General features: G+C 39.6%; 1 protein-coding gene across 13 annotated transcripts in view; it reads right to left on the bottom strand.

The window, feature by feature from the left end:
* BLNK (B cell linker) overlaps positions 1-12,416 on the bottom strand; it is a 112,448-nt gene that overhangs the window by 61,170 nt on the left and 38,862 nt on the right. For 8 of the 13 annotated variants that reach the window (XR_004278437.1, XM_032311717.1, XM_032311715.1 and 5 more), the window contains exons 2-3: positions 3,554-3,619; positions 92-195 (exon numbers count right to left, since the gene is read on the bottom strand). Coding sequence is in view for 12 of the 13 variants with exons in the window: in XM_032311717.1 (XP_032167608.1) it covers positions 92-195; positions 3,554-3,619 (170 nt within the window). In the remaining variant the exon portion in view is untranslated. The remainder of the gene's footprint in view (positions 1-91; positions 196-3,553; positions 3,620-12,416) is intronic. The other 5 variants (XM_032311719.1, XM_032311714.1, XM_032311720.1 and 2 more) reach the window with 1 other exon arrangement.

Here is a 12,416-nt window from a genome sequence, read left to right on the forward strand (position 1 = left end):
CTGAGATCATGACCTGAGCCGAAGGCAGCGGCTTAACCCACAGAGCCACCCAGGCGCCCCAAGAGTCCAAGTATTTTAGAAATACTCTTACCTGAGGCATAATCTCTTTGAGGAACACTTGGAGGCGCTTTGACTTTCAGCCTATAGATAACAACCATTAGACAAATGGTCAGGACACTGTTGTCAGGACGACTGCTGTCAAGGCCCCAAACAGAAGCAGATATAGAGGTAACAGAGAGATAACTAATAGAATATTGGCTTCTTTTGGACCCATCTCATTGAAAGACTAAATGTATTGTAAATGGAGTGAAGCCATTAACCAGAGGTCTCCCATCTCCCCCATTTCTCCAGTGTGTAATGGGGCTGTCACTCAGCAATGGTGAAGTCCAGTGGTGGAAGGGTTCTGAGAGGTCAGAATACAAGCAAGCACAGAGTTCAGAGGTTCAAGGAAGAGAAATGCTGATTGGTTGATAGGGCGATAAGAGAAGATAGATTCTATTTGAATAAATAACTTAATAAATGTTTTAAATATCAAAAAAATATTAGCTGTAACAGAGCACTTGGGTTGTAGGTTGACTGAGATTATTTTGGCACTACTGAAAAGTGCCAAATAAATGAGTAGTGAGGGTCTCCAGGTTGGAGATTATGATATTCAGCTTATTTAGACACTGAACTGTTTCAAGCACTCTCAAAACTACTTTAGTATCTTTATGCATATATAAAATGTTTGAATATTCACAATCCTTCCCCCATCACCAAAAGAAGAAAATTAAAATTACATTTTAAAAATGTATCCCAATTTTTAGGCTTACTTAAGTTCTACAACACCTCTCATTCTATTATTTGAAATGGCTAAGCTTTCTAGTAAATTATTATTCTTAATAAGAGTAGCCCATTTTATTTAAGAATGATTTGCTTAATGAAATTTAAGGTATATATAAATAAAACCTATATCCAGTAGCCTGTATTTACTAAAACATCATGTCCCTTCTTAGAAGCAGGGAATAAGTTAACCATTACATGCAAAACATATTTCATTTCTTGTGGAAAAAAAGCAATATAGAAATTCATGTCTGATTACGAAAAATTAGCCCAACAAATGAGAATTGTAATGTTTCAAAAATAACAATATTTATATTTGCATAGAAATTTTGCTTTTTGTTTCCCCAAAGGTTCTTAGGTCGATTATTTCATTCAATTCTCACAGCAAGCCAGCGTGAGCTGGGGAGATATTATAATTAGACTTCTGATGAGGTCCAGATAGAAAGATTAGCCACAGTGTTATGGGGGGGAAAAAAGCACAAAAACAAACAAGGAATCACGGTGCCGGGTCTGTAATTGCACAAACCATCCATTACCCATTATTGCCACTATTTCATAAGAGAAAAGAAAAGGTATTTTAATACCCAAAATGTTATCATCTCAGGATAAAGAACAGACTCAGGAAGGGGCTGGTGGTCACTGAACACCAACCAGGAATAAAAGCTGTGGTTTGGGTCTTACTTAGCAGCCAGCAGCTGCATGTCAACCCCCAACACTTCAAGGTCCTTATTTTCTCATTTGGCCATGGACCAGCGACAACTCTGTCACGGTCTTCTGTTAGGAAACCAGTGTGTTCAACCATGCTTCCTCCTTTCAAGGTAGCACCTGTTGCCTGGCAACGAGCAAGAGTGTTAACAGCGGGTCACTCAGAACCAAAGGCCCACTGACTTCACCCAGGGTAACGACTATGGCAGCCATATTTTCCAAACTGAGAGGAAACATGGTTTTTCAAATCAAAATGTATTTTGGGAACAATGAGCATAATGAAATAGGAACTGTCTGAAAAACTTTGAGCTCCATGGCTACTGTGAGTATGCCTGACCAGGGAAGAGAGAGACATTTTACACAGTGGCTTCATATTATTGAGAAAACTGTGTATTGTAAAACTGACAATGGGGATAATTAATAGAATCCCTAGCGATTAAAACAATGACTAGCAGGGCTCCCTCATCTCAGTGAGATTTTGCATGTGTCAGAAATATTAAATGAGAATAATCACATACCTCGCTCCTCCACAGGACAGAACATGAGGACAAATTTTCCTCTAGTAGATGCCCCACAAGCAGAAGACCATTTTAACTATTTTATGATAATGACATACATATTGAGACTCATTTGCATTTTGTAGTCTAAAAAACCATAAAACATGATTTCTTACTTTCAAGTTTAACAAAGACCAAAAAGAATGAAGACTCTTTGTTCTGAAGGCATAGGAAAATGAAATTTTATACACTATTAATGGTACAAAATTGTTGGCAAGCAATTTGGTAATATCAATAAAAATTTCAAGGGCACAAATTCTTCCATTTCTAAATTTCATTTTAGGAATTTAGCTTTCTGGTACACTCAAAATCTATAAAAATTACTTATTGAAATGTTACTTATGACAGTTAAGCTGAAAGAAATGGCCACAAAATTTTTAGTGATCTTATCAAATTGCTCCCCCAAGAATATGCCAGTTTAAACTCCCACATCTCCTTCCCTTTAAAAAGTGTTCACTGATGCATAGCTGGTTAAATGAATGATAATATATTTATAGCAGACTATTAATCATCTGCTCAAAATGGAATATGCCTTATTTTTACATACTATCAAACAAAGATGTCCATGATCTAGCATTAAGTAAAACCACTAAGCAAAATCGCGTTGGTAGAATGGTTTATGAAGTGTGACGCCATTCATAATGAAAATGTATGTGTGTACAGGCATGTACTATATCACATACATACAGATATATATATATCAGACTCACTCATGACAATGTTTGTTTCCCTGGAGTTGGTTGAGGTTGGGGATGTGGAGAAGTGGGAGATTTTTCCTTCATGCAATTCTGAATGGTTTGATTTTTTTTTTCCTGGTGAATCTACTACTACTTTCATTTTCTAAATAAAAGAATTTAAAAGCTTAATGGGATACTATCTCCTCCTTCCTCTTTACTTAGATTTGGAGTGGCAAATACAGGTATGCACGATTTTTATCTTTTTTTTTTTTTTAAAAAGCTTAAGAGTTTTGGATGCGCAGGAAGATTTGAAATTCTAGCTTTTCCTAAGTGTCAACTGAAAACACAATTTTAGGCTATAATTGAAAAAGCAAAAAATTGAAATATGAAAAACAGGTATGGCATGGATTGTGTTCTTAGAACTTCTCTTTTGGATTTCTCCAAGCGTGTCCTAGTGGACTTTAACTAAATAGTTATAGAAGCTGATTGTCCTGTTTCTAGAAACGTCTTTGTTGACATTTGCTGGCACTTTGAGGGGGACAGCTCACTTTTACTGCAGTGAGGGAAAAGCAAAGTTCCCTGAGGATGACCCCATTCATTTGCCATGTTTCCTGAAGATGGATCTTACCACCATGGACTCTTGCCATGAGTAAGAAAGGGTTACATGTTAAAGAGGTTGCAACTCCTCACTTGGGTAACAAAGAACTTTGTTCTCTTCCACCTAGCACAGGCTGGAATAATGTGTGATTTATATAAATGAGTGCTTATATAGTGCTATGAAGTTTAACTTACTTTTTGATTTTGTTCATTATTCCACCTTCATTGTTCTTGATATCGTGGACCATCTTTTGAAGCTGCCTGCAAGAAGCAAAATTAAACATAAAATACTAATAAGTAGGTCAATTTAGAAAAAGTCTTCTATCCTTGAATACAAAAAGAGAACTAAAGACCTATAATAAACCCCCAAACAGTGGGAATGGTATTATATTTAATCAAATTGGCTGTTTGCTACTTGAGTAAAGGGAAAGTATTCTTTTTTTATTAATTATTTTTATTAACATGTAATGTATTATTTGCCCCAGGGGTACAGGTCTCTGAATCATCAGTCTTACACATTTCATAGCACTCACCATAGCACGTTCCCTCCCCAATGTCCATAAAAGCCACCCTCTCCATACCTCTCCTCCCCCTAGTAACCCCCAGTTTGTTTTGTGAGATTAAGAGCGACTTATGGTTTGTCTGAGGGTAAGTATTCTATAAGGAACATGGTCATTGGGCATATCCCTATCCCTATCCCCGTCCCTGTCTATTGGATGTCTGGGCCAGGCTCAGAAGAGACATTTTGATTTGATTTTCAGATCTGTCTATTCTGAGGACACACATGAGGCAAAACCCTCTGAAAAACCTCACTGTTCACCACTGAGTATCCTTAGACCATTCACATTGCAAGATGGAGTGACCTTATGTGGGCTAAAATCAGGTCCACGAATTTTTTTTGTTTGTTTGTTAACTTCACTAGGTAGAATCCGGGAAAACTGTCACAAAAAAGTTGTACATACACAGAAGCCATAAAGAAAATGATTAATGAATCTGGCTGCATGTACATTTGGAAACCCTGTAGAACAAAAAATAATATGCACAAAATCAAAAGATAAATGACACACCGGAAGAAATATTTACGACACAATAATAATAATGACTCATGTTCTGATTGACAAATCTTATGACTCTGCAAAATATTATTAATAATTCAATAGGAAATGGGCAAAAGATGCAAACACATGGCGAACAGAAAAGTGTGAGTGACTAACAGACTAATAAAAAGATATTTAACATTACTTATATCTAAAGAAATCTAAATTGAAACAACAGTGCGGTATGTTTGGCTCATCAGACTGGCAGAACATAACTCGATAATACCCTGGGTAGATGGGAGTACAAAAATACAGATATTCTTGGGAATGCACATTGTTACAATCAATATCTATTAAATTTTAAAACCTCCATGCCTTTTTTTTTTTTTTTTTTAAAGATTTTATTTATTTATTTGACAGACAGAGATCACAAGTGGGCAGAGAGGCGGGCAGAGAGAGGAAGGGAAGCAGGCTCCCTGTTGAGCAGAGAGCCCGATGTGGGGCTCGATCCCAGGACGCTGAGATCATGACCTGAGCTGAAGGCAGAGGCTTTAACCCACTGAGCCACCCAGGTGCCCCAACCTCCATGCCTTTTGACTCAGAAATTCTGCTGCTAGGAACTTGCCCTTATAAACATGGTCATAAAACCATACCATTATGTACATATAAGCATTTGCCTAATAGCCCTAACCCTTCCTGCCTTCCCACTAAAAAACCTGGAAACAACCTAAATGCCCATCAATCATTAAAAGGGAACTAGTTACACAAACTGATAAAGCCATACAATGGAATGCCATAGGCCCTTAAAAAAAAAAAAAAAAAAGAAAGAAAAAAAAAAAAAGAAACACACACCTGCATTGCTGACACATAAAAATCTCCAACACAGATTAAGTTTAAAAAAAAAAAAATGGTAAAGGAGAAAAAAGAAAAAAAGGAAGAAAGGAAGTGAAGTTCAGAACAATGTGTGTACCACATATTTTTTCTGTGGGATGAGAAAGGACACGTATATTCCTATAAGCCAGTACATGTGTAGCTTTTTAGAGGGATATGCAAGCAGTCATTCAAAGACTGTTTTCAAAGGCAACAGAGCATTCTCATATGAATTAGGAAAAGGTACCCCTTTCTTCTGGGTGGACACCTGCACAGTGGCGGGGCACACAACCTGGCAAACAGTCAAGGAATAGATTTCAGCCTCTACATGTCATCAGAGCTGGGTGTGGAGTGAAAGCAGAAGGCTCGACTGGGGATGGGGGCTTCCATTTTGTAAAAAAGAGACTTTCTTATTATAATGAAGATTTTTCTATATTATTTGAATGTTCATAGCTTGTACAGATATCATTTCTATTATCTGTTTTATATACATATGTAGAGAAAAATGTTAACAGGGTCAGAGTATAGGGCCATGGTTTTTTTTCCTTCATGATAACTTTCTGACTTTAAAAAACATATAAATATATTACTTATATTTAAATATATTTACATGTAAAAATACATTCTACATTATGTGCAAAATATACGTTTATATTTTATGTTGTATATAAATAATGATGTATATAAATATATAAAATATATATTTCTTATTTATATATATACATAAATTATGTATATATAATTTCACACAGTTCTGTCCTCAAAGAGTAAGACAGTTGAAGTCACTTTTCAGGCAAGCCTTTCCTTTTTTCTGAAGAAACCATCTGACTGGGCCTTATACTTAACAAAATGTAAATTTTGCATATAGCCATTGTTCTTAGAGAAAATTGTGATTTCCTATAAACCTGATCACAGATTTCTCTAACTCTGGGAGCTAGGCATTGTGCTACAGGCAATATGAAAATTGGGCACAATTAAGCTTGGTGGAGGTCTATGAAACCCTGTTGACTGGAGGGGAATCTGGAGGAATATTCTCTGGCTCTTCATGGATTTAGGATGCATTTGTTGCGAAGCCCTGCAGTATGGGTAGAGCAGGTTAGAGCATGAGCGGAAGCTTGCTGGAGGAGCTCTGCATGGTGTCTACTGCTAAGTGTTAATTTAAGACTCATCAAGGCTGATGATCCACTGCAGTTGTTTACTGAGAGGTGTTGGGCACCAAGGGGTGGGGTGAGATTTACTGTGTAGGGATCGTCCCTCCTACCCTCAACCATTTTGGGAAAAGGAAGATTCTCAAATAAAGAATGGGAACTTGCACTGGGGATTCTGGGGAGCTCCCACCCCTTCCAGGTCAAATGACAGGAGCTAATATTGAGAGCACAGACAAACCTGAGGGATATTCATTGGTGGGCAGGTGGGGAGGGATGCAAGAGTGGCGTGTTAGCTGGAACCTGAGGCTGGGTCTGGGTTCCAGCTCTAAGTAGAGCCCTAACTGCCACCATCACTAGCTATTTGCCGTGAGAGAATTCCTCTCCATTGCCCCCCGAATGTTCAGTGGTATCCGGTTTGTCATTGCACCATGGCCTCGGCCGGGCTGTGGGGAAAGCTGTGTTCCATTGACTTGAAGGAGCAAAGCGCAAAGGGAAGACAGGCTGGAGGGTTGGGCAGAAGGATAAGAGAAATTTCTTTTAGGACAACTTTAGGCTGCATCTTCGGGCATTGCCTACAAAACTGGGGGATCCACTGAGGGGCCCAGGTCGGGATGTGGGAAGAGGTCGGTGCCAAGTGGTGATCTGGAAATGAGAAATGAGGAAATGAGACCACATTTTGTATCCCCAGTTAGGTAGGCTGTGCTCACTAATTCCATTCCTGTGAGAACTCAGCAAAGCCCCAGGCTCAGCAGCAGAGAGGATGGATGAGGGAGAAGGGGGACCACCTGCCCATCTGAGACACACCGAGGCTCCCTAGAGCTGGACCTCTGAGTTGCCTCAGAATGCCACAGGATTCCAGATTTTGTTCACATATATCCTAGGCCCAACTCCTATCTCCTTTTCCTGTAGAACTCTAGGGAATCTCTGAGACAGAGGAATGAGGGAAAATGGAAAAGAGGGCTGGGCATGGAGAGAAGGAGAGAGGGGTTGGAATGGTTTGACTGGGAGGCAATTTAATAATTTCCAGTGCAGAGCAGACGGCAACTCTGGCTATAAGCTGACTGTAACTGAACAGAACAGCTTCAGGCTGAATTAATCCTTAACCAGGTTCAAGGACAAAACAAGCCAGAGTAAAGGATGTTCTCTGAAGTTTGTCAAGAACCAGACACAGAGTAAGGGGGAGCCCGGGGGCTGATCTGTATAAGCAGTTTTGCTGCAAGTGGAGATAAACAGATGTAAACTGTTGCAAGAGCCTGATGTAATTTTGCCCAACTTGGTACTTGATGCTTCTTGGCCTTTCCTAATTTCTTTCCATTATAGGCTATTAAAATAATTATAATTATAATATGTAATTATGGCACATTGTTGAATTGGTTCATAAACTATACACTTTGTATGCAAAATTTTTCTTTTCCCTCTGCCTCTCATTCACACAAATTCTTATGCCCATGGACTGCTCAGTTATAGCCACCCAGCTTCTGTGACCTGGAAAAACACAGTATCCCCCAAACCAAGATGTGATGATACTCTCATTTCATTTTATCAACTATTCAGACACTGTCTAATGCACAGCTTTCCTCCTTTCTGGCATCAACTGTCCCACTTTGGAGCACTTTTTTGCAAAAGTGCTCCAACACTCTACAACATAAAGCATATGCGAAAGGAATACACAGCTGGACTATTCCCAGATTTAAATACCAGCTGTCTCACTGTGGTACGTCAGGTGTAGGTGAAAATAAGCATAAAGCATCTTCTTTTTGAATAGTCCTTTAAGAGATATCCTTCCATGGATGGCAGAAGGATACAGGATCACAATTTAATTTTTAAAATTGTGAAGACACAGCCATGTTCACGTAACAAAATAAAATGAAGAACAAAACTTATCTCATATATGTTTTAAGAAAATACTAATATGGCAATCTCTACTGAAATACCATCAGCATTTTTCACAGAGCTAGAACAAACAATTCTAAAGTTTGTATGGAACCAGAAAAGACACTGAATAGCTAAAGGAAAATTGAAAAGAAAAGCAAAGCAGGAGGCATCACAATTCTGGACTCCAAGCTGTATGACAAAGCTGTAATCATCAAGATGGCATGGTACTAGCAAAAAACAGACACATAGAACCCATAAATGGACCCATAACAATAGGAATAACCAAACGTCAACAAAACAGGAAAGAATATCCAATGGAAAAAAGACAGTCTTTTCAACAAACAGTGTTGGGAATACTGGACAGCCACATGTAGAAGAATGAAACTGGACTACTTTCTCACATCATACACAAAAATAAAGTAAGAATGGTCGAAAGACCTAAATGCTAGACAGTAATCCAACAAAATCTTCGAGGAGAACACAGGCAGCAACCGCTTTGACCTCAGCCACAGCAACTTCTTACTAGACACATCTCCAAAGGCAAGAGAAACAAAAGCAAAAATAAACTATTAGGACTTCATCAAGATAAAAAGCTTCTGCATAGCAAAGGAAACAGTCAACAAAACTAATAGGCAACCCATGGAATGGGAGAAGGTATTTGGAAATGACATATTAGATAAAGGACTAATATCCGAAATCTATAAAGAATTTATCAAACTCAAGACCCCCAAAATAAATAATCCAGTCAAGAAATGAGCAGAAGACATGAACACACATTTTTCCAAAGAAAACATACAAATGGCCAATAGACACATGAAAAAATGCTCAACATCACTCATTATCAGAGAAATACAAATCAAAATCACAATCACAATGAGATATAACCTCACACCAGTCAGAATGACTAAAATTAACATCTCAGGAAACATCAAATGTTGTCGAGGATGTGGAAAAAGGGAACCCTCTTACATTGTTGGTGGGAATGGAAGCTGGTGCAGCCACTGTGGAAGACAATATGGAGGTTTCTCAAAAAGTTAAAAATAGGGGTGGCTGGGTTACTCAGTGGGTTAAGCCTCTGCCTTCGGCTCAGGTCATGATTTCAGGGTCCTGGGATTGAGCCCCGCATCGGGCTCTCTGCTCAGCAGGGAGCCTGCTTCCTCCTCTCTCTCTGTCTGCCTCTCTGCCTACTTGTGATCTTTCTCTCTGTCAAATAAATAAATAAAAACTTAAAAAAAAAAAAAGTTAAAAATAGAGCTACTCTATGACCCAGCAACCACACTATTAGGTATTTATCCAGAGGATATAAACATAATAATTCAAAGGGATACACGTGCACCCCAATGATTACAGCATCAATGTCCACAATTGCCAAGTACGGAAAGAGCCCAGGTATTCATAAACAGATGAATGAATAAAGAAGATGTGGTATATATATGCAATGGAATATTACTCAGCCATCTAAAAGAATGAAATCTTGCCATTTGCAATGATGTGAATGGAACTAGAGGGTATTGTGCTAAGTGAAATAAGCTGATCAGAGAAAGACACCATATAATTTCACTCATAAATGGAATTAAGAAACAAAGCAGACAAACATAAGGGAAGGGAAGGAAGAATAAAATAAGGGAGGCAAATCATAAGAGATTTTAAACTATAGGAAACAAACTGAGGGTTGCTGGAGGGGAGGTGGATGGGAGATGGGGTAACTGGATGTTGGGATTAAGGAGGACACTTGATGGGAGGAGCACTGGGTGTTATATGCAACTGATGAATCAGTAAATTCTACCCCTTAAACTAGAACTAACTTGAATTTGGGGAAAAAATTGGGGGGGAAAAAGACCTTAAAACATATTTTTAAGCAGCCTGGCACTTGAGCATTTTAAAATGGTGAGCAGATCACACAAATAATTGTAATTATTATTACTCATAGAAACCAAATAAAATTATACATTCACTCCTTTGTCACAGATTAAAATTTTTTTTTAATCTTTTGTATTAATGTCAACAAGCTTAGCTTTTAACAACACCCTAAAGTACCATGCCCCAGGCTAAGCCTGGATCTTAAAAGATTTAGATCTCTTGTGTTCTGAGTTGGACAAATAGTTATTTGAAAGTAACCAGCAACTTTTCGCCTCCAAAGAAGGCCCTTCTCAACTTCAACTGCATCTGCCCAAGGGCTATTGATAGGCAGAAGGTGGGCCCCGCCCCCAGATGTTCTGATTGGGTAGGTCCAGAGTGGGTCGGATAATTTGCATTTCCAACCATTTGCGTGGGGCAGACTTCACCGGTCAGGAGAACCAGCCTCCACGCCTTTTTGTGCTGTGGGCCTTTCAGTTGCACCTGAGTTAAGCAAATTGATGCTTTGGGAAAACTCAAGTCCTCCAGAATCCCAGTGCAAAGTTCCAGACACTGAAGCTGAGCGGTCAGTTCAACAACCTCACTGGGGCGTTGGTTTTCCTGGGCTGTGCCTCCTTTGTGGGTCTCTTGAGTTTCCTCCATGTGGATTTGGACTACCCACTACCTGTATATTTTTATTCATTTTAGACTCATGTGCTTTCTTGAGCCACAGTCTGCTGAAGCAGCAGAGTGGCGATGAAAGGTGGGGGTGGTGGTGAAGGGTGAACATGACCCCCACTCCTTTGCAACAATGGAAAAACGGACTGGGCCTGCTTGGTGCAGAGCTACATGGTCAGGACCATTTGGTGACGTTAGGACTAAGACATGACCATATCCCTGTCTGTGGGAAATGGGCTGTCACTCAGCCTGAAAAGACTTCTCTAGGAGAGGAAGCAAGGAAGATGAACAGGTGGTGGGCAAGACTTGGGCTTTGCTACCTGGATGTTTCCCATCTTCCTGGGGCCTTCTGGTTGTTGGTCCCTCCACAGGTCGACCTCTAGAAGGATTTCTACAGTCTAGAGGTGGGCTGGCTCTTGGAATGGTCTATGGCTGGGAACAAAGCTTGTAAGACTTAAAGATAGATCCAGGATGCTGTGCAAATCCTTGTCCAGTAACAAATATAAATCATTCTCTGTGTTGTGCTTCCTTCTGTTATTCTCCAAATCTCAGCAGATACTTACTACATGTTAGTAACTCTGTTGGGTTGTGCGGAAATGAGGAAAGGGTCTGTGGCCAAAGGTGGAAAGAGCCTTAGAAATCTACATGGAGGCTGGAGGATGCCAGCTGCACCACAGCTGGGGGGATGGGGAAGTGGTGGGAGGAGTTAAGGGAAATGGCTCCAGGAATATGGGTTCATGGATCTGGAGACAAGCAAGAGCCAGGATGGGGTAGTGTGAGATGTGTAAGCAGCCCGGGGACTCCCAGAATGCCAGTGGCAGGAAATCCAGTAAAAGTGGGATAGGGGTACTGTATTTTGAATGGCGAAAAGGAATGTGACCTTTTTTTGTTTGGAGTCCCAGGTAAGTTAACCTGGTTACCCAGGTTGTAGAGTTTTTAATTTTGTAACTTCATTCCTGATAAAAAATGTAATATATGCTAAGTGAACCAATCCTGAAAGGCTGAAAGGGCTACATATTGTATGATTCCAACTGGAATCTGGAAAAGGCAAAACTATGGAAACAGTAGAAAGATCAGTTGCTGTCATGAGTTGGGGAGGAGGAAAGATAAATAGGTGGAACAGGGGATTTTCGGGGCAGTGAAACTATTTTTGTATGATACAATTATGGTGGCTACACGTCACAGGTGTTCACTGTATCAAACTTTAGAAATAATACTTAAAATGTCACTCTTAATTCCAACCTCTGCTCTTAACATTTAATTCAACAGCCTTCCAATGTTTTGCTACACATGTATAGTAGGTATAGATTTTACATAATTAAGATCATACGTGGCATTTCATAATCTGCATTATCCACTCGTATCTCAAACATTTTCGTAAGTGAGCATGATCTTGAGGCTTTGTCTACTTAGTCACCCAGTCTTTACCTGTACCTTTCCTCCCCCTGCAAACAGAGGGGCTGTTAATGAGCCAAAACTCCAATCTGGGTGGGTATGACAGAGAGCAGTGAAATGTGAGGACCCCTATACTTGAGGGAGGGGAGAGAGAAGACCAGATCTGACCTGAGCAGACCAGGATCAAGAGTGTGGATCAAGAAGATCTGCTGGAGGCCT

The sequence above is a fragment of the Mustela erminea genome, chromosome 14 (genome assembly GCF_009829155.1).
Source record: "Mustela erminea isolate mMusErm1 chromosome 14, mMusErm1.Pri, whole genome shotgun sequence".
Classification (NCBI taxonomy): Eukaryota; Metazoa; Chordata; class Mammalia; order Carnivora; family Mustelidae; genus Mustela; species Mustela erminea.